General features: G+C 40.2%; 1 protein-coding gene across 1 annotated transcript in view; it reads right to left on the bottom strand.

Moving 5' to 3' along the window:
• The window catches only part of KCNU1 (potassium calcium-activated channel subfamily U member 1), an 80,138-nt gene extending 59,835 nt beyond the window's left edge, over positions 1-20,303 (bottom strand). The window contains exons 1-14 of the mRNA XM_032791934.1: positions 20,262-20,303; positions 18,653-18,764; positions 18,249-18,324; positions 17,812-17,887; positions 16,537-16,707; positions 14,815-14,906; positions 12,000-12,110; positions 10,253-10,358; positions 9,728-9,810; positions 8,326-8,395; positions 7,334-7,489; positions 3,740-3,852; positions 3,327-3,395; positions 104-190 (exon numbers count right to left, since the gene is read on the bottom strand). Coding sequence (XP_032647825.1) covers positions 104-190; positions 3,327-3,395; positions 3,740-3,852; positions 7,334-7,489; positions 8,326-8,395; positions 9,728-9,810; positions 10,253-10,358; positions 12,000-12,110; positions 14,815-14,906; positions 16,537-16,707; positions 17,812-17,887; positions 18,249-18,324; positions 18,653-18,764; positions 20,262-20,303 — 1,364 coding nt within the window. The remainder of the gene's footprint in view (positions 1-103; positions 191-3,326; positions 3,396-3,739; positions 3,853-7,333; positions 7,490-8,325; positions 8,396-9,727; positions 9,811-10,252; positions 10,359-11,999; positions 12,111-14,814; positions 14,907-16,536; positions 16,708-17,811; positions 17,888-18,248; positions 18,325-18,652; positions 18,765-20,261) is intronic.
• Between the last annotated feature and the right edge of the window lie 2,787 nt (positions 20,304-23,090).

Here is a 23,090-nt window from a genome sequence, read left to right as displayed (position 1 = left end):
TTAAATTTAGCAGAGTGGAGGAATAGATCCAAATGCATTTGTTAACTCTTGAAAGCTCTACTTTTCTAGAACTTTTTTACTATAGGATAGTACGGAAACTTACCTTTTGACTTCCACCTTGGATTTGGCAATAAAAAAGCCCATTGTGTTTCGATGGATCTTTATCTGTGCAGATGGGTTGACCAAGATGCTATTGGAAAACAGTTTGGAAACAAACAAACAAACAAACAAACAAAGGAAAATTACCATTCATAGATTCCAAAGGTGAGGTTTTTTGGCCTGTGTTCTGCAAGGAGTCAGAGTAGATGGTCATAATGGTTCCTTCTTACCTTATAGTGTACGAGGCACTTATACACCACCTCACTATCACTGTTGTGTTCAAGTTTCACAACACCCCCGTCATTCGGTGCAGTGTTATTTGCCCGATTTTACAGATGGGGAACTGAGGCAGAGAGATTGACTTGCCTGTGGACACATGGGGAGTCTGTAGAAGAGCCACAACTCAAACCCCAATCTCCTGAGTCCCAACCTAATATCTTAATGACAAGACCAATCTTCATAGAATTACCACGATATAACATTTTTAAAAATGTTTTAAAAATGTTTTTTAAATGTTTGTTAGATTGTTAAGTTTATAGGAAACTGACTTTTTTCATTCTCCAAACAATTTAAAAACATTTATTTTAATGTAATGGATAAATTCATAGTCTAGCTGCAGTTGCTGAAAAATTCCAGATAGATCCAGGTGCACCCACTGTGTTGATGAGAATGCCAAATACTGAGAATGCCAGCCTGTTGTGCTGTTAAATGTATTAGGGATGTGCAGGTTCAATGCACCTGCAGCGCTGCTAAACATACTATTACATCCCGGAAAAAGACACCTGAACATCCCAGCACATTCAGAGAGCGTGCACCTGCTGTGCTACTATAAGTACTAGGTACATGTAGGTAGAATCCTCCTGCAGTGTTACTAAATTTATCAGACACAGTTAGGCAGAGCTGCTCAGCTGCTGGATGTACCAGTGACATCTTAACATCCTACTGATTTCAACCTAGTTTTAATGGGTCTTGGCAGTACAGCTGGAGCAGGGAACAGCCACATAAGGATGCATCTTTTCACTTTCCACCCAAAAAGGAAGAGGACCCCTCCCCTCAGCTCCTTCTCCTCTTTAGTTACCCAGTTACTAATGAACAAACAACTGAGGCAAAAGAAAAACATATTCTTTATTATTATTATTGTGGCAGCATCTAGAAGCCTCAGCCATGGACCAAGGCCCCCACTGTGGTAGATTTTGTACCAACACAGAACAGAAAGATGGTCTCTGCCCCAAAGAGTTTTCGTCCTTGTCATCTCTTTCTCATTCCCATTATTACAGATGCCAGAAGCACCAGATTCACCCAGGGACTGACTTGCAGTGGAGCTAAACATCCATGATATCCACTGACTTCACAATTGTGAGCATTCAGCACCTCTGGAAATCAGCCCTGTGGTATCTTTAGTAGTTTTCTCTTTCCTTTATCCCTTTGTTTTGTTGTCAGTGTTTCTTTTCATGTTCTCAGAAGTTTCCCCCAAACAGGCAGACATTTCATTTACAAAGGCAGAAAAAAATAATTGCACTTAATAAACTGCTGTTTTCTGGACAATTTCTTAATGTTTTCTAAAATCTGCAGCATTGGCTCATTCTTCTTTTCTCAGCCAATTCCAGCATTCCCATTAGGGTGTCTTGCATTTCATCATTAGAGCAGTTAGGGACTATTATCTGGCTCTGGCCCACATCAGCTTCAGATTTTAGCAGATTCTGCTTTCAGCACTGACAGACTATGCCTTTGTGACCACACTTCATGGAGTTGAGGAACCTTGGCAACTTCTGAGGTTAAAACCTAGGGAAGTGTTTCTATTAGCGATGGAAAGAAATGGGCTCAGACTGAGCTGGGTCACCCCAAATCAAGGTGAAACATCTGCAGTTTGCACATGAGATGCCAGTTAAGACCATGAAGTGAGGCATAAACTGCTGAACAATTTCTGTTTTCATGTGCCTGTCTCTGTCCATAGTCATCATTGTCATGTCCCTAGTACCATGGTTTGTACTGGCTGGGAAAAGGGCCACTATGCCAGTCATTATTGTATAATTGTGCTATACAGAAGAAGTCACATATTGATTCAGGGGACCTTCCTTCCTCCCTCAACACAAAGAAAACCACAACTTTCTTTGTGCCTGAACCCAAGAAGTGCTGCCAGTCTTCATCTGCCATAAAGCCAGTGGGAGATGAGAGTGCGCAGTAGGAGGGCTGGCTGCAAAAAATCCAGAGATTACAAAATTTGTTTTCATTCCAACATGGAGTGAAACCAAAACCTTTTGAAATTCTTTGCAAAAACAGAAAAAGAGAGAGACCTGTCTCAGAATAGCCAGCACACTCAACTGGGATGTGGAGGACCCCAGTTCTAATCCCTATTGTAAATCAGGAACTAGAACCTGGGTCATATTCCAAGTGAGTCTCACTTAAGTCTTGCAACATTTTTGCCCAAACCAATACATTTTAGTAAAACATTCATTTTCAACAAAATAGTGTTTTTCTCTGAACAAAAAAATTTTCAACCTGTTCTGCTTGGCCCCTTGCAGGAAATGCTGAGTCTCCACTAAGGGCTTTCTGAGATTGAACTGTTCAGAGGCTTTTAGAAACAGTTCTTCCTGATATTACCTCAGCCGATAATATCAAGTCACACGTGATGCAGTGTGGCCTCACAGATTGAGTACAAGAATGAAGTGATGTGGGTTCTATTCCCAGTTCTGCTCCTGGCCTGCTGAGTGACCATGAGCATGTCACTTCACATCCGTGCCTCAGTTTATCCATCCATAAAATATGGCTAATGACCCTGACCTCTGTTGTAAAGTGTTTTGAGATCTATGGATGAAAAATGCTGTATAAAATCATGATACACTATTGATGATTAGATCTGAGAGGATGATGGGGAAGAGAGTCACCCAGATCCAAAGTGGGATCCATTCTTCTTTGAGGAATGGGCAGTCACTTCAGTACAGGAGTGGACAATGAAAACAGTAGTTCATTTGCCTCTTCTGCTGATCACCCTGGAGGTGAAGAGGAAACTAATCATATGGGGTGAAATTCATCCCTTTGCATTTGACCGACCCAAAGACTAATCTCACATATGTCTTCAAAATATGGCTGAAGTGGGGTGTATGTTATGCAAAAACCTTGTGGTAGCTGTCTGCCCAGGGACAAATTTCATCCAAAGGGGGCTGGGAATGGTTACTACATAGACAAGTTCTTGTTAAAAGAAATGGATCAGCAGCTTTGCTAGTCACCTGTGTTCATGAACGCCAGATCTGAATTCAATTGCGAGCAGCACAAGGTCCAGCTTCACAAAGCAGAACCTGGGGAAAGGAAACAGGCCTGAAGTGGATTCGTTAAACTGCATTAAGTCCCTGTGTAAACACTTTTATTCAGAATTAGAGTATCCTTATTCAGCTCATCGCAATTCATTTTTGAAGTGAATTAAGTGAAATCAAATTAAGGCCCTAATAGCTAGTCTACACAGGGAATTATTCCAGAATAGCTATTCCTGATTAATTCCATGGGTAATGTTCTGGATTAAGAGCTTCCAACACATGAAGTTAATCAGGAATAGTTAATTCACTTTAAATTTACACCCTTCCTTATTCTGGATTGACATTCAAAAGGGAAGCAGGGAAGTAACACTAAACTCTGTACTACCTACCGGCAAACGTCTGGAAAAGTCATGTCCACAAAATCATTGGAGAGCCAATGAGTCATCACTTTGTAGTCATTGCCGTCAAAAACGTTCCTGTGCTGCAGGCCTTTTCTCTTCACCTAAAATAAATAACCATGAAGCAAATGTTGTTTTGCAAAAGAGGCAGTGTAATACTGGGCTGCCTCTGGCCACGATTATATATTACTGCGGCAACCCTGACAGTTACTAGAATTCAGTGACACCCACTGGCTACTGCAACAGCCACATGAGCAGCACTTAGAATAATGGGCCAAGTTAAACCATAAGTGATCTGAACGCTTCACACTCATACATTAATTGAGGCTGGTAGTTTAGCAGGACTAAAAATAGAGAAAGTCACATAATGAAGAAAACATACAAAGAAGTTCCAGAGCCAAATAATTTTGAGCAAATATTCCTTTACTTTGCAATAACAATTACTCTGTCTACCTATCTATTATAGGGCTGGTCTTCTCTTAAGAGTTTTAGTGATGTAAATACGTTGGTTAGGGGTGTGATTTTTTGCAGGCCTAGTTATACTGATAAAAGCCATAAAGTAGGGGCAATTATACTGCTATAAAGGTGCTTTATATCAGTATTGCTTATTTTGGTTCCTCAGTTGGAATAAGCTATACCAGTATAGTTTCCTTAAACCAGTATAACTGTGTCCATCCTAGGAGTGTTGCTGCTTTAACTATACCAGTATAGTTAAAATAGCAAAAATTTCTAGTGCAGAGAAGCCCTTAGGATTTTATACTGCCACCCATCACCATGGTATCTTACTGCCTGCCAAGAAAAACAATTAATGGAATTGTTTAAAAATTCTTTCGTGAAAAGGTTTTGTTTTTTGTTTTTAAACGGACAATGGAAATTTTGGCAAAAAAATGCCGATTGTCAAAGACTTCCAGGCTTTCACAGAACAAAATAAAAAAAAAAGTTTTGTTTTGTTTTTGTTTTTCTGGCAATCAGAAAAACAGAAATTTTGATCAGAAACTAAACACCTGAAAAAATTTGCAGGAAAGAAAATTTCTTAACCAGTTTGAACAATTAATAATAGTTAACTAATATCTTGGGCAATTTATTCCATGGCCATAATTACTGTTTGATAATGGACCGTTTCATTATATCTAACCTGAATTCCATTGTCACTTGAAAAATCATATATACAATTTTTTCTTGGAAGGAAAAGGCAAAAATAATTAAAAAAAAAGATGACTAGTAGAAAAGATACCTGTATTACATCCAGGTGCCATGCACGTGACTTACTAGCTTATGTAAGTCCATGTTCCTGCACACTAAAATAATTTATTTTATGTAGACTCCAGATTTTTAAGAGTGGCTACCAACTGTGAGTGCTTCTGTTCTGGGATGCTTGATTAGAGAAACCTTGGGCCTGGTTTTCAGACGTGTGGAGCACCAAAAATTCTACCAAAGACAGCGGGAGCTGAAGTGGCTCAGTACGGGGCCAGCCCTAGACCAAACGGTGCCCCAGGTGAGGAATGTCTTCGGCGCCACACCCCTTCCATTTATTAATCTTTTGAATCCCTTATTTTTTATTGCATTTTTAACCCCTTTCACAACTTTGATGTGCAATTTGCATGCATGATTTATCCTTGTCATTTAAGGTGATAAATTTGAATGCTAGGACCTATAAATCTGTATTTATTCATCCCATATATAAGCAAATAAAAAAATTGTTTCCTTAGGTATGCTGGTATAAGCACTTTTATACCAATACAACAGCATCCCTGCTAGAGGTGTTATATCTGTTTAACTATAATTAAAGCTGAAGAACTAAAGCAGGCCACAGGATGACAATTCTGTTTTGCAACATGAGATTTCAGAATTTGTTTTTGTTCCACATTGTAACAAAATGAAAACCTTCTCAACGTTTTGTGAAATGGAATTGTGTCAAAATATCTGTTTTCCAATGCAAAGCATCAGGTTTGCAATGTGGGTCTCTCTTTTTCTCTGGTCAGCAGAGAACCTTGCACATTAGAAACCTTCCCGTCAAAACTGTCAAAAATCAATAATTTTTTTCAAAACATTTTGGCTTTGATAACACAGCATATTTTGATGAAAATATGTTTAGTCAAAAATCTTCCAACAAGTTTTAGGTACAACTTTTGTATATGAACCAGACCTATATTTATTTCATATTCCATTCACTTAATCTGTATAAGCAAAACCTGTGAATGAAAAGTATCAGAAATCAGAAATGGTATAATTCTCTTGCCACTGTACTAACCTAGAATAGAGGGAAATTCAATTAGCATAGAAGCAACTTATGGAAGGCATCTCAAACGGCCACTAGGTGATAGTAAAAACATATCCATTGCAGCACGAGGAAACATGAGGCTTCTCTAAACAACGAAATGCCTTACAGTTATTTCTTTTTATTACATCTTCCAGCATTGGGTGTAAGAATTGTGAGCAATTTTGTGTACTGAAAAGCTAATATCTTACTTGTTAATTTTTCTTCTTTAATAGGGACAGATCAGGAAAGGGAGAGTATATTAGTATTCACTATTTTGCAGAAGGACAGTACCTAAGTCCTGTGCACACTTAAGTCTCAATTAAATTCTATTTGGAGGGTGTAAGTGGTTCAGTGGCCTTGTTCTATCCCTCTGTAAAGGCTGAATCTAAGGTTATGTCTACACTGCCCGGCAGCTTAGACTTCAGGGGTATGAATTGCGGTGTGCACCAAAGTGCTGTGCCTTATTTCCCCCATGTGGATGCTGTGGGCATGAACTAAAAGGTTCCTACTTCGCATTAATGTAGTCCTGTTTACCTTTTAGTTCACATCCAAAGTGTGCAATTGGGGGAGTTATACTAGAATGCTTTGGTGCACGCTGCTTTTCATTCCCCTGTTGTCTGAACTGCCAGGCTGTGTAGACAAGCCCTAAGCCTCGATCAACACTTAAAACACAGAGCTACGGTGCTCAGGGGTATGAAAAGTTCACACTTCTAAGCACTGTAGCTATGCTTATCCTAACCCATAGTGTAGACTCAACTAGATCAATGGAAGAATACTCCCTTCAACTTAATTGCCTTCACTTGGAGAGGAGAATTATCTACAGCAATGAAAAAAACCCTTCCATCATGGCAGGAAGCCTTACTACGGCACCCATAGCGTAGACATAGCCTAACTCTGTAAGAATAAAACAAAGACGGGAAATTAATGCACACAGAGAGATCCTAAACTGTGAGAAGCAGGCTATTAACTACACAGGATGGAAAACCTACCCCGGGACTGACTCTCACCTCATTTACATCAATCAGTTCAAATCAGGAGTAATTACACTGAAGTCAGCAAAGCTACACTGGCTTGAGAGCAGAATCAGGATCCATACCTTTAATCATGCTGTAAAGCATTATTGCAAACCTGTGGTACTACATTCAAGTGTTAAATAAAAATAGCCTATTAGATTAGCTAGTCTTCCATGCCAAATTAAGTCTCAGTTTAATCAAGATAAGCCTGAAAATACCCAGACACAGCTTCCACTAAAATGAAGGACACATGCTTGTCAGACAAGATCCTGCAGTGGTCAGTCACATTATTTGGACAAGTTAAGGGTTTACCTTGGTACTCTTTTGCCTAATGAACAGGCTTCTTAGGAGTGTGGACAAGCCTGGGACCAAGCAACTCTGTGCTATGAAACCTAGTTTTAGTTCAGACAAACAGATGATGCTGTCTCCTCTACTCCAGTCCCAGCTGGGGATGTTTGCCAGGTATACCTGTCTCAGGATAAGATAGTGAAAACAAGTGAGGGTCAAGACAGGCAGGTACATGATGTTCCTATAAAATAAAAACTGTCTTTTCTGTCTCCATTTTTTTATTTCGAAAAAAATAGTTATTGAAATTTTCAAAATAACAATATTCTAAAAATGTTTACAAAACCAGTAATGAAGATTGTGAACAGCTCTAGGCCAAAGTTTTTAAAAGGGGCTAGAGATTTTAGGTGCCACTTGGTTTAGGTGCCCTACCGGAAAAACCTTAAAGGAGTTATACACTTTCTGAAAATCAGGCAGCTTTAAGAGGTCTCACATTGGCCACCAAAACACCAAGGCACCAAAAAAATCACTATTTTTGAAAATCCTGATCTAGCTCCTATCATTCTGAAATCTAGCCCAGTAGGGATCCCACACCTTGCCACAGTGGATCAGACTAACTGTCCCTTTAGTTTGATCCCCCATATCTTGCTATAACTAATACTTGAAGCTTTGCTGGAAAGCAAAAATAAATCTCTGCCAGCTGAGCAATGCTTCTGATGGGGACAGCACACAATGCAGAGTTAAAACCTAAACATATACTTTTAAAACAAAAAATCTAGCAATGCCTCTTTGATGGCACACAATGTGCATGAGAGAAGAAGATTCAGTTATTATCATTTAGTAACATTAACAGACATACTTGATATGATAGTAGAAGAAGGAGGAAGATCTACGGGGTGAAATCCTGGTCTTACAGAAGTCAATAGGAATTTATCCACTGATTTCAGTGGGGCCAGTCTTTCACCCATGATTAGTAGCACTAAAGGAATAAGATTAGACTGTCAAAGCTACTGGGCTACCTTTTTATGAGACTGGATTATCTGTATAATGACTCTTGTCTTTGGATAGTGATTCTTGACAGACAGTGCCCTGCGTGAAAAATATATCTGTTGGTTAATGTGCTTTGTCTGGGTGAAATGCCCTCAGGTTTCGTAGCCTCATCACAGTGGTAACTGCACAGCGTAGCAAGAGGGGAATGGAGACTGGCCAGGGACATGGGATGTCGCAGCTGACCACAAGAGTTGAAGCAATTGGACATGATAAAATCCAGAGCTGGATCCCATTGCTGCAGATGAATCAGGACTGGGGTGGGGACAACTGCGGAGGACCCTCCAGCGAAACTACAGTCAGTTTCTGATTTTTGTGTGTGAAAAATTGTTATCTGAAAAAGAAGTTCTAGAATTCTGCAAAGGAATAATTCCAACCCCAGGCTTCCTCCCCATCCACTGTCTGATGCTGGGAGAGAAGGTGGTCTTAGGGAGAACAATAATTCATATAGTACTTTCCCATTGTGCTTTCCCACAAATGATGTTTACAAATGCAACAAATTAATATTCCATCTATAGCAGGGGAGGCACTTCACTCCCCATTGAAATGCAGCCACTTCTGGTGTGAAATGAAAGGGTGCCTGACAATGTTATCGGACAATTGGAGAACCATACACAGTGACATTGGAACAATCATACTGGGGGGAGGGGGAAGTGTTTCTGAGAGCCACTGAACAAAACTGCAAACGCTGTATATGATGAGAATCGCTTCAAGCTAGGGGGTGCTGCCACACCCCCAGCACCCATAGTTCCAGCACCCCTGATCAGATCTGTATCCACTGAGAACGTCAGGGTGGGATTCAAGGTGGTAACAAGTATTCTATGATTTATTTGTATTGCAGTAGCACCAAGGAGCCCCATTCCTGGACCCCACTGTGCTAGGTGCTGTAAAATAAATAAAATAATAATTAAAAAATGTAAATAATCATCTAGCTTGCAATTTGGGCCAGAACAGTATTTCTGTAATGATTCTGAAGAGGAGCAACACACCTATTGAATCACCATCACCAGATAATACAGCATCTACATGCACTCTAGGACTCTCACATACAAGTACTGACTTAGCCTAATCACTGCCCAAAGTAGGCCACCTGAGAGTGCAGGACTGTTTCCTCAGGATAAAGACACCTGTCCCCTTGAGAGCTGCAACAGTATTCATGCGGGCGAGAGAGCAAAAACATCATCCACTCTAGGGTTTGGGAGTAGAGTTGTCCGTCTCCTTGGTCCTCTGACACAAAAGATGATAGGATTCTGCTTGCAGAGAAACTTGTGACAGGGTAAATGCATTCTGCTCCTTCCTGGGTCCGCTCATTGTGTTTGCAGATGCTAATATCACCCAGATACAGAAAGAGAATGCTGGAGGATCTCACCCTACCTCATGATATTGGAGTTGTCTTCAACATAAGGGTCCGAAGAGCAAGTGTCTGCTAGGATCAGACAAGCATCTGCAAATCCCATCTGTTTCTCAGAAAAGAAAAGCAGACTCGGGGTTTGATTCCACATGAAGTACAATAATCAACTGTGTTTAGCTGACTTACTGTCAAGAATCTCTACTTTCCAAAAAATGCTGCATTTATTAGAACCATTGTATATGTTTATTTTAAGGCCAATTGGTCCCAAATCGGTTTTGTCATTTATTTGCCTTTTCCATCTTTCCAAGTCTTAATCCATTAAGCTCAAACTTTTATGATTAGATTCTTGTGTCCTTGTTCACACTGAGTTTCACCTTACTCTGCAAATTGTTCCATTGAAATACATGGGAGTGCTTGGATAAGGATCTAATCAATGTTAGTAGTGGCAGAATTTAACCATTTGGGTTGATGGAGCTCAGCTGGAGCCTGGATTTTCAAAACTGTGCCTTCTGGAAAGAAAATGGTGGATGGAAAAAACGGGGTCTTACCGCAACTCTCTTCAGATCTTTATAGTTCAGTGCAGAGCCATGGAAGAAAGTGGTATAGGCAGAATAGTATTTGAATACAGTTTCCAGCTCCAGACTAGGAAGAGTTCTACATGATAAAAAATTCAGAACAGAAGGAAAAGGCTGATCAGCCCCTAATAACAATGTTCTTGACCCTTCCCCCCCAAAAAAATTTCTTTTGTTTATGTGCCATTTTAAAAATCTGCTGAAAGGCAGATCAGCGAAGGCACATAATTTAGGTTTTATACAGCCTAAGTATCATGGAATTTAAAGAAGTACTATTCCATTAAAATGAGTACAGCTGTACTCTGCAGCATAGTGGTACTGCATGAGAAGCAGAAAGCAAGACTTGCTAAAGCCCTGATCCTGTAATCTGCATCCAGGTGGAACCATGAGTCCGTTTCTCTCCTCCCTGTGCACTTCAGGTCACCTCCTTCCCTTAAACTCAGTTATTTTCCTAACTCATTTTCGCACTCTCATTTACTATTACTCCAAATACAAGAGACGTGACCCAACCTTCCCTCGCAGAATAATAGATTTTAAGACCAGAAGGGAAGTTGAGATCATCTAGATCACCCTGTATAACACAAGCCAGAGAATTTCACACCATTACCCCTGTATTCAGCCCAATAATTTATGTTTGGCTAAGGCCAAGAAAAGCATCCAGTCTTGATGTGAAAACAAGGGATGAAAAATCCACCACTTCCCTTAGTAGTTTGTTTCAGTGGTTAATCACCCTCACTATAAAAAATTATGCCTCATTTCTAATTTGAATGTGTCTGGCTTTAAATTCCAGCCACTGGTTCTTATTATGCTTTTCTCCACTAGATTAAAGACCCCTTTAGTACACTGTACTTGCTCCCCATGAAGATATATGAACACTAATCTAATCACCTCTCAATCTTCTTTTTGAGAAGATAAACAGAATGAGCTCTTTAAGTCTTTCACTGTAAGGTATTTTTTCCAGTCCTCTAATAATTTTTGTGGCTTTTTTCCACATCCTGTCCAATTCTTCAACATCCCCCGCAAAATGTGGGTGCCAGAACTGCATGCATTACCCCAGTGCCAGTCCCATCAGTGCTCCAGAGTCAAAATCACCTCCCACTCATTTTGCTAGACTATAAATGGGAATCCATTGTGAACCAGGCAATACTTAATTTGCACATGGCCAGCCAAAGAGAGAGAAATGTCTCCTTCCCTTGACAGACAGGAGTATATGGATCACCTTTTGGTGACCTGTCTTAACAGACCTAGAGAATATATTTTATTGTATATACATAACTCCTCACATATTTTCCATACAAACATGTCTTTGTGATTATGATGAGCAGTGTGACACAGCCTTTCACTAGAGAAATTAAATGATATTCTCTGACAATAAGTAGATACCAGACCCTGTAACCCTTATTTACCCCTGTGCCCTCTGCCAGATAGTTCCAAGAGATCCTTGGGAGGGTCATAGAGTCTCATATAGAGTGAGTCCAAAATGCAAGATGCACTCAAAAAGGAGAACATTTTTATTCTCATTAAACATTTAGCACAGAGAAGATTTTATCATAAAGCTTCCCAAGATGGGAAGGTCTCACATGACCCTCTGCTCTTATTTCCCATTAGTTACACAGTGTGACTTCTCTTGCCCAAAGCCCACCAGGCAAGAGAAGTATCCTCTAGCTCCCCCAAACAACTGTGCTTAGGAAGTGATTCTGAAATGTTTAGTAGGAATACTTACTCTCCCAGAAAGACAATCTCAGTGCAATTATCTCCCGTGTCCTGGGCCAGGAAGTTTCTTAAGAAAGCTGTCACACTCTCCAGAGTGATATCACCGCAGACAACAATGTACCTCCAGAAAGAGATTCAGAGAACTCTCTGTTATGTTTGAAACCCATAGAGTGCTTATTATATACATGGCATTGTGTGCAACAATTAATTAGCCCCTACATGTCTCTGTGTGCTATATAGAGTTCCAAACAGAGTGTGGTCCTGGGTAAATATAGCAACAAAGTTGGAACTCAAGTTGTGTGGAAGCCTTTTTGTTTGTATCTGTAGTTGTGATTGTGATTCCATATATCATGATCCTGTAGGTTAAAAGGGTTATTTTGTAAACAAGGGGGATATATAACCCTTTACAAGTATTCAAATAGTGAGGACACCAATGGGAAAAAGGACTCATTTAGGGAGGGTTTGGGGGATACTGTAAAGAAGTTTAAGAGGTGACTTATTCAGAGTCTGTAGGTGCCTACACAGGGACAAGATATCAGGTAGTAAAGGATTTTTTAGTCAAGTAGACAAAGGCATAACAAAATCCAAATAACTGGAAGTTGAAGCTTGACAATTCTGAACTGGAAATAAGATGCACATTTTTAACAGTGAGGGTAGTTCATCATTGCAACAATTTACCAAAGGATCTATAGCGGACTCTTGTCAATTCAAACCTTTAAATCAAGAAGAGATGTCTTTCTGAAAGAGATGATCTAGTTCAACCACAAGTTATGGGCTTGATACACGGTTACTGGGTAAAATTCTATCCCATGCCAGAGGTTGGAGTAGACGATCTCACTGGTCCCTTTTAGATTAAAATCTCTCAGTCTATGAATATATAACTAGGAGTGATGAGATAAAATTAAGCCAAAAATAATTTAAAATGAATATCAGGGAAAAAATGTTACAAGTGATTTCTTTAATACAGTGAGATAGTCCCCCAAGGAAACGGTGGGAGTTCCATCACTTGAGTCACTGAAAAACAGAGTTGGCTGACAAACAGGTCAAGACAAATTAAGGGACATATTTTCCTTTTTTTTTTTAATTAAAAATAAAAAAACCTCAGACTCTGAAAATGTTGACCTAATGACATCATTCCCCTCTCCATTTTTGTTGATATTTTAAATGTCAGTGACATTTTTAGCTGAAATTTGAAAAATGTCAAATGGTTTTACTGAAAAATAGAATGGACTAAGCACTGAAGAATACACGGGAACAATCCTGCTTTGTTTGAAAGGGACGAGCTAATTGAAATGATAGGACTTGTCTATCTGTAATTTAGACTTCCTCTCTTCTTAGGCTATTTCTACACTACAGCCTATGTTGGCATAACTTACAGAGCTCAGGGGTGTGAATAAACCACTCCCAAGTGACACAAGTTACACTGACACTTGTGGGTACAGTGCTATGTTGTCAGGAGAGCTTCTCCGCCGACGTAGCGTCTACCACTTATGGAGGTGAGTTTTTTATGCCAACAGGAGAGCTCTCTCCCATCAGCACAGAGCGTCTTCACCAGTGCAGTGCGGCTGTATTGGTACAACTGCATGCTGCAGCACTTGTATGTATAGATATATCCTTAGAAATAAAACTCATCCTGAAGAGAGCTGATGTCGACTAGATGTGCACTCAGATGCTTTGGTGATGAGGGCCAAGACGGATGGGTGGAAAGATAGAAAGTTTCAGGATTTGGTTCAAGTTATTTTGTGAAGATTCATATCGTTCCTTATTTCCTCTGATCTAATCAGTAACCTAACTAGTAAGCTTCTCTTTGTTTTTGTCATAAGCAGAAAGTAGAAGTTAATAGAACAGAAGTACTTTATATCTCTTTTGACTGTAAAGGGTTAACAAGTTCAGTGAGCCTGGCTGTCACCTGATCAGAGAACCAATCAGGGAACAGGATACTTTCAAATCTGGAGGGAGGGAAGTTTGTGTGTGTCTGTAGAATTTGGTTGTTGTCTCTCTGGTCTCAGAGGACCAGATGTACAACCAGTTTCTCTCCAATCTCTCCAATACAGGCGTATAGTAAGTTCAGAACAGTGATACTAGGTAATAACAATTAGCTTATGTTTGTTTTCTTATTTGCATGTGCATTGGCTGGAAGGAGTTCAAATTGTATTTGGCTGGGAAGTTCAAATTTGATATTGCTGGAGGATTCAAAGTTATTTGCTGAAAGGATTTTAAAGTACTTGTATACTTAGGCTGGAGGGTATTCCAGTGTCTATGAGAAAACCCTGTACTCTATCCATTTTAAATTTACAAAGATAATTTTACTTACTGTTTCTCTTTACTATTTAAAAGTTTCTTGTTTAAGAACCTGATTTTTTTTTTATCTGGTGTAGAACCAGGGGACTGAGTCTGACCAGGAATTGGTGAAGAAAGAGGAGGGAAGAGAAAGGCTAATTTCTCTCTGTATCAGGATTACCCTCTCTCGAGAGTTGGATGGGAAAGGAGAGGAGGAAGTGTAATTTCCTCTCTGTTGTGATTCAAGGAGTTTGATCACAGATATCGCAGGTAACCCAGGAGGACCTGGGAGAGCAACGTGGGGAAGGGTTTACTTTCTGTTAAGAATCCATAGAACCCTGGGTCTTGTTCCCGGGCAAGATTTTGGGGGGACCAGAGTGTACCAGGCATTGGAATTCCTGGTTGGTGGCAGCGCTACAGGTTCTAAGCTGGTAATTAAGGTTAGAGGAATTCATGCTGGTACCCCATCTTTTGGACGCTAAGGTTCAGAGTGGGGAATTGTACCATGACAGTTTTGCAAAGACAATATAAACAATCACACTTACTTTCTTCCTCTCACTACCTCATACGAATCTCGATATTGTTGATTGCCACCAACGATATCCACAATTTCAGGGATAAAATTTGCAAACAAGACCTAGAGTGTCAAGAAATACAATCCTGCTTAGAGCCATCTCTGCTTTTCCCGTTGTCCAAAGGTACTACTCGTTGCATCCTCTTGCGGCTGTGTCTGGGGATTATCTCTGTCCATTCTAACACCCACTTCCTTTGGTCGCTCATGCCATGACCCCTCTTGCTCTCTAGAAGCTGCAGTGCTGCCACTTCATGGCTTGACGTTCTGGCCAGACCACTGTACAGTTTTCCCTTTCTGGAGTAACAAAGTTTCACCAGACCAGCTGCCATTCCAGGCAGTCTCCCCAATTCAAGACTGTTGCACTTCCCCAGTGGCTAGGACACCCAGACCCTCCCTCTGCAGCTTTCTTCTCCACCTCCCCTTTGAGTAAACCTTTCTGTCAGGGTCAGAATCCCAGGGCTTCCACCTTCTCTTGTCACTAGGCCCAGAGAGTGACTGTTACACCTCCACACTGTAACCTCCTTCTGCTCTCTCTTCCTGATTTTATACAAGCCCCCATCAACTGCTGCCCAGATGGACTCTATCTTCAATTAATGCTTGTCATGGAAGCCTAAGTCTCCCCCTGTGTGCAGCCTACTAAGTTAATTAGTCCTCTTCTGAGCCACGTTAACCCCTTCAGGCGTGGTGTGGAGTGAACACCCCACCCATGTTAAATTTCAAGCCCTAAATTGTAAATCATCATAGAAGCTCACAGTAAGGCTTGATCATCCTATAGTCATCATAAAGACTGGGGGAATGCCCATTGGGTACATGTGCGATACAGGAATTTTCTTGCTTATTTCAGGGGTCAATCTAGCTCAGTATCCTAGCTCTGACACTGGCCAATACAAGCTACTTCAAAGAGAAGTACAAGAAACCCTGCAGTAGGTAGATATGAGAGGGAGCAACTTCCCCATACAGACACACACCATCCAGATGCCTACTATAGTGATGGAAGGATGATCTAAAGGATAAGGTATATAACTGGGAGTCAGATGACCTATGTTCTAGTCCCACCTCACCCATAACCTTCCTATGTGACCTTGAGCAAATCACTTAATCTACCCTTATGCCTCAATCCTTCATCTTTTAAACGGGGATAGTAGTCCCCGACCTCATAGGGCTGTTGTAGGATTCAATTCATTAGTGATTATGAGGTGATCAGATACAACAGTGATGAGTGACATATAAATAGATAAGATATTTTCCTAACTCTGATTAGTCAGAGCTTGTCCCTTGAAGCATGAGGGTTAATATATTAAACACTTGCAATTTTTTTGCTATTCAAATCCTGGGTATATTTGTTAATAGACATATATCCATCCCTTTTTGAATCCTCCTAAGCTCATGGCCTCTATGATACCTTGTGGCAGTAAGTTCCACCAGTTGTTCAATGTTCAGAAAAAAAATATTTATTTTTAGCCATTTTAAATTTACCACCTTTGGATTTCATTGAATGTCCCCTGTTCTTGTATGGTGAGAAAGGCAAGTGAATGCAGTTCCCTGCTCTACTGCTAGTCATGCCAACATCTATCACAGTAGAAATGCTGAACCCTGAGCTTTGGTGTTGGCATTCAAATCAACTAAACATCTTGTCATTGCATTAAACTCCAGAGAACTGGCCACTTGTGGAAAGGAGATAATAGTTTCTTACCAAACCAGCAATGATGAAGAAAATCATGAAAATACGACCCAAGGACGTTTTAGTCACAACATCGCCAAAGCCAACTGTTGACATGGTCACCATTGTCAAGTATAAACAGTCAAAATAGCTCAGGGACTGGGAATTTTGATGGTGGACCCAAGGATCTCCACTGTTCTCCACCTGCCGGAATTATAAAAGGGTAGGAAAGGGTTTGAATCCAAGATTTTGGTTCAGGTCCATCTCTAATTAATGAGTGTGTCATGGATACATTTTAGTGCCTTTTGGAAAGGTTTGGTTGAGTGGCAAATCTTGCTGCTGTTTCTCTCTTTTTATTTTCCCATGAATGAAACAAGCATTTTTGTTGCTATAGGATCTGCTGCTTATTTCCTAGCAAGAGTCATAATGATTCTTTGCCATTGATTTCCCTGTTGGATGAGTTGCCAGCTGCCCTGTTCCAATATATAAATATATAATAGGCCTTACCTCCCTCACTTTCATCTGCCCTGTGAGCTAGGGTTTGGGAACTTCTTTGCCGGAAAGAACATACATGAAATTTGCCCTGTTGTAGCTACATTCACATAGCTAAACCTATGTAACCTCCTGATGCAGTAGGGTAACCAGAGAGCAAGTGTGAAAAATCAGGATGGGGGTGGGGAGGGTAATAGGAGCCTATATGAGAAAAAGACCCCAAAATCAGGACTGTCCCTATAAAATCAGGACATCTGGTCACCCTATGATGCAGATACGTGACATTAGTGCAAAATGGGGCTTACCCCAGCACAAATTAATCTGGTAACATACCCAAGCAAGTTGTGCTGGTGTAAATTCTGCTTGGCTCAGGTACAACACGTCTGCATTAGGGATTTGAGCTGATGTCTAACAGTCCCCTACTCCTTTGGCTGACTAATTTCTGAATCCACCTCACCCTTGTTCCTGCCAAGGAACAGCTTGTCACTATGCAGCTAAGAAGAAACTGCTTCCCTGTTTGTCCTATATTCCATTACGTTGCTATCATCGTTTAGGGAAGCAGTGTTCCTACCCTTCCACTGATGCAGGCTGTCTACCTTATGGGGTTATGCTGGCATAGATATGGCTTTGTAGCTATGCTGGTCCAATCTCTGTAGTATAGACAGACTCTTACAGTGGTCTTTCAGACCAATATCTACTTCTGTCTCATCTCTCTCAAGTAAATGTCTACATTCCTCCAGAAAAATGTACAAAGAGAAAATGCCTAAGCACTGTTTTATGGTTATCTAGGAAGGATGTGGAACTAACTGTACATACCAAGTGAATAAATCCTGCAGCTGTGAGCCAGGTGCTGAGAACTGCAGCTAACAATTTGGACAGCTTGATTGAATTACTGAGGACAGAAGGAGAAAAAGTTCATTAAAGAAATTGCATAAGTTATGTTACAATTTCAACTGCCTGCATGACTCCATCTGCCTCTTGCAAGAGACCTCCGACTGGGTATAATATTTTTGATTTTCCTTCTTTCTTCTTAATAGATCAGCCAGAGCCACAAAGTTGGATATAGAATAGTTTGCGCAGTTCAGATTCAGGGTCAGAGGCCAGATGCAATACACAGATCCACATGGAATCCTGGATTAGAATTGTCCAGCATTGAATTACACCCACTTCCTCTATTTCCTAAGCCAGCCAAAATACAGGAGCCAGGAGACAATAATACCTGGCAGACATCACTTGACTAGACTTTGACTTACCTAGTCCTGGTGATCTTGAGAAACTGCAATATTTTGGGAAGTTCTAACAATCTAAGTGCTCGCAAAAACCGAAGACCTGCAGGAAAACAGCAAAGGAAAAGGACAGAGAAAAGCAAAGTCTAGCAACAAGACCATGCCTCTGTGTGCGTGCGTGCGTGTATGCGTGTAAAAACATGCACACTTCTGTTTTTATCTGTAGCCAATGTCATATCAAACTTGGCTTCAGGACCATGCACCTCTTGAGTTCAATTTAAGCCCTCAAGACAGGGCTTGTATTATACAAAACTATAAGGACTGAAGTTCTCATACCTATAAATCACCTTCACCTCTGCATAGTAAAATAATCCTGGGAACAAGACATGAAATAACAATAATGGGGAACTAGATCTCCAAGTCCTACTTACCAAGCCAGTTCCTCTTTAAATAGTAGGCAACACAAATTGGAGGGATAGTGAAGAAATCCACAATGGAGTTGAGCTCGAGCCAGAATCTCAGCTTGTTGTTTGCTGCCATGAACTACAGAAAACAGGCAAAGTCAAGGAGCATGAGAACGGTGTGAGACTGAAACACATCAGAGCAGAAATGAGGCTTCTGTGGGTACCCAATGAATGTTTCCCAGTTTGTTTTAAAGTTGGGCAGCTTGAGGCAACTTAATCCCTAGTGTAGCTGAACTGCACTGACTTCAGTGGAGAATGGAGTTACAACAGGAGGATTTGGTCCATCATCTCACAGTCATAGTAATGGACCCTATCTCCACTGACATCTAGTTACCCATCTTTTTTTTCTCATGGAATCTAAGTGCCGATGACACTGAACTAGCAAATCCAATGGTTGGCAAAACGCACAGCCATTGTTACTCAAATCTGTCAGAAGGAAAATCCTATTTTCTAACAACTTTGCCAGAGTTCTAATGCCAAAAACTAAGACAAAAGGGCATTTCACATCAGTGCAGTCAGTGGTATCTTAACAAATGCACACTATGATCCACTCCATGCAAGGAGAATGGAGGTGAAATCTAGCTAATTGACTAGATGGTTTGAGGATTAGAGGCAAGGAACACATTGTTCACAGTGGGATCTGCAAAAAGGGTTTAAGAATTTATCAGGCTGGGGAAAAAACAGATTAAAAATGGATTCTTATGAGCCTTGATAACATTTGTTCCTTGGCTACAAAAGCTAAGCTAAGGCCATCAGATCTCATGCTTCAGAGCACAGACATTGCTGTCAGGATAGGAGGGAAGTTTCTTTAATGAACAGTCAGTCTGGTGCATTAAATAAGTATTCACTTTTTTCTGAAACATCAGGTTTTGCTCACTGCCACCAATGGTCTGAACCAGTATGGCAAATCCTATGTTCCTATTGGCAGCAACATGGTTCACAAAGGGGTTACATCTGTCTTAGGACTGATATGGCCTTTTCCCATCACCATAGTACCTGAACCTCACAAACTCTAACAACACTTAATTTGCAACACCCATGGAGGTAGGGAAGTGTTTTTATCCTCATCTTACAGAGCAGTGAAATGACCTGCCTAAGCTCACTTAGGGAGTCTGCAGCAAAGTTAGGAATTGAACCCAGATTCTGATACCCAGTACAGTAACATAACAGTCAGACCATCATTCCATCATAGCTGTTAATGCTGGGGAGAGATTCCGATAACCTTGCTCATGGCAAATAATGCCTTACTTCACTATTGGGGTTAGTATGGAGTAATGTCACATAATATGTCATACTATGTGATGAAGGATATCAAAATCTAGCCCTTTGTAATGATGCCCCTGGTATTCCCTCTTGCTATCAGAAATGTCCAGTCTCACTTACATATTGGAATTTGAGACACGATACTGATCTCATGCCAGTTCCACACTGGTGTAATCCCATTGATTTCAGTTGAGTTAATTCCTGCTTCATATTGTGGTGAGAGGAGAAATATTCCTTTCATCTTCCTTCATGCTGTTAAATGATTTCCAAGTACTTATTATTTTAACTTAGCTTGATTGTAAAGTGTCCTTACCCGTAATCCGAAATAGAAGAGGAAGAATGCATTGAAGCTCATATCTATAGAAAGGGTGTGATCTGTGAAGTAGTGCTCTACAGGGCTAAGGGAGGAAAAGTCATCATTATTTGCATTGACATTGCTCTTTTCATGCAAGAATCTCCAAATGCTTGGCTAACTAATTTATTAAACTCTTGCAAGATGCTTATGAATTAGGGATTATTCCTCCATATTTGTTATGATTCACAGCCTGATCCAAAGCATATTAAAGTCAATAAGTCTTTCCATTCACTTCAGTGGGCTTTGGATCAGACCCAAAATGAAACACAGGGGGATTAAGTGATTTGCCCAAGTTCACACATGAAATCAGTGGCAGAGCTGGGAATGGGAACCAAGATTTGGAGTCCCCTATTCTAATCCATACTCTTTCTGTAGCGCCACCATGTAAGAGAGGCACGGCACGGGCAGAATCTAACACAAACAAAGTTGAAATGCACGTGTACCTCCATGATGTTATTGTCCCATTTACACATTTAGGTCCTGATCCAACATCCATTATATCCAATATAGAAACCTGCAATGGCCATTGATCTGGCTTTTATTTTGGTTGTGGAATTTTCCCAAACGATAGGTTAAGAACACACCAAGCAATTTAAATCTCTGCTTTCTCAGTGAGTTGGGATGTATAAGCTAATATCAGGTTTGCATTAACATCAGTGAGTTAAATTGTTTTTTTGAATCAGGTAAATTTATTGGATATCTTAATTTTCATATATTTACATAGCATTTTATTAGACACTTATTTGTAGGGTATGTCTACACTGCAAGCAAAGGTGTGATTGTGTCATGGGTAGGCATACCTGTGTTAGCTTTAATCTAGCTAGTGCAGATAACAGGAGCTGTGAAGACATGGAAGCACAGGCTTCAGTGTGGGCTAGCAAACCAAGTACATACCCTGGCTCCTCGGCAGACTTGAATTTAGGCAGCTAGCCTAGACTGAAGCCTGAACTGCCAGTTGTTACCCACTCTAACTAGCTTAAATCTAGCTGGGGGTATGCCTATGTGTGATGCAGTATAGACATGCCCCTAGCGTCAAATCATAGCCCCACTGAAGTCAATGGGAAAGCTGCCATTGACTTCAGTGAGGACAGGATTTCACCCTGAGAGAGCTCTAGATTCTCACACCTGCTATCTCTGGCATGCCACCTATGCCAGAGTTGGCTGTGAGGGCTGCCTTAGGAGTTGGCTGTGCACCAGCTGAAGACTCTTCCATGTTGGGGGCATTCTTAACTGGAGAGATCTGGCCAGCTAACCTGGCCTTATAGGTCAACCAGTGTAAAAACCTAATATACTTTCTCATGGAAAGAATAGGATATAAATAAGAGTAAATACTTATTTGTTTATTGAAAAGAAACTCTTTTCCCTCTGTAGCTATTCCTAACTGTTTGGCAGGTTTCTGATGTCTTGGGATTAAACACAATATTGGATTGCACTTGATGTATAATTCTGCTTCTGAGGTTTACCCTTGCTGTTTGAACTCACTTCAGTTTGTTCCAAAGCTTTTATATTTTATTTATTTTGTTTTAACATTCCATTTTATTTTCCCTGTGTTGTGCAGCAGTCTAAATAAAGTGTTGAGAAAAGAAATACTGCTGTGGCATATTAAATTGATCACAAGGCTTTACACACTAATATATTTTTTACCCCTGAGCACTTCCTGTAAAATATATGTATTTGGGTGAAGATTGCTGGAGGCCACAGTAGGTTTCCTACTCAATCTAGTTATTTTATTTCTGTCAAATTGTTTACAAAGGTCAGACTTTCAAAAAGATCACAACTCCCATTTGGGCACCGAAATAAGAGGCCAGATTTTCAAAAGCGTTCAACATACTGGGTCCTGAGCTCCTTTGAAAATCTGGCCATAAGTATCAGAATGTGAGCTACTGAGTGCTGAGCTTCTTTGAAAATCTAGTCCCAATTGTGGGTGTGGAGCACATGGAGATCTGGCCCTAAGATCGTTTGAAAAAAAAAAATAGCTCCATGAGGGGAAAAGAAAAAAGAATTCAGTTTAAGGAAATTTGAGCAGAAGAATGTTCATGGAATGTTTTCCTTTTCTGGTTACGTTATATAATTCAGTGAGTGTATTTATACTGCAATTACAGTGTAATTACATTTTAGTTATGCTTTCTTGCACCTCTAATTATTACTAAATTTGCAAAACTGGATGTTTATATGACTGAGTGGGTGATTATTGTGTAAATATAATATAATGAATGTTCCTGAAAGCTAAAAATCTACATATTAAGTATGAAATCAAAGAGATGATAAAGTGTAATTCTGTAATGTAGTTAACTTCTGGTGACATGAATAAATGGCAATTAGCTATTGTAACTACAGTGTAACTACAATGTAATTACAAACATTTAATTTTAAAGTATAGCCCATTTTCTTTCCCCTTTTGCTCAGGAACATCATGAGCTCTGATGTGTGCGTTTTCTTTAGAACAATAACCTTCTCATTGAACAGTTTCAATGGGATAACTCAAAGAGGATATTATCACTACCTGACTTTTTAGACCAGAGCATGTCACAAAGAACACAATTACATTTCTATACTGTCTTGTTCTCAGAATAGCAACTCCATGTAAATATAGTCCCTTCTTTCTCAATATCAGATCTGTTAATTTTTATGTATCAGAGGGGTAGCCGTGTTAGTCTGGATCTGTAAAAGCAGCAAAGAATCCTGTGGCACCTTATAGACTAACTATAAACTAACGTTTTGGAGCATGAGCTTTCGTGGGTGAATACCAACTTCGTCAGATGCATGTAGTGGAAATTTCCAGGGGCA

The sequence above is a fragment of the Chelonoidis abingdonii genome, chromosome 2 (genome assembly GCF_003597395.2).
Source record: "Chelonoidis abingdonii isolate Lonesome George chromosome 2, CheloAbing_2.0, whole genome shotgun sequence".
Lineage (NCBI taxonomy): Eukaryota > Metazoa > Chordata > Testudines > Testudinidae > Chelonoidis > Chelonoidis abingdonii.
Note: the sequence above shows the minus strand (reverse complement) of the source record. Positions and strands in the feature narration are given on the sequence as shown.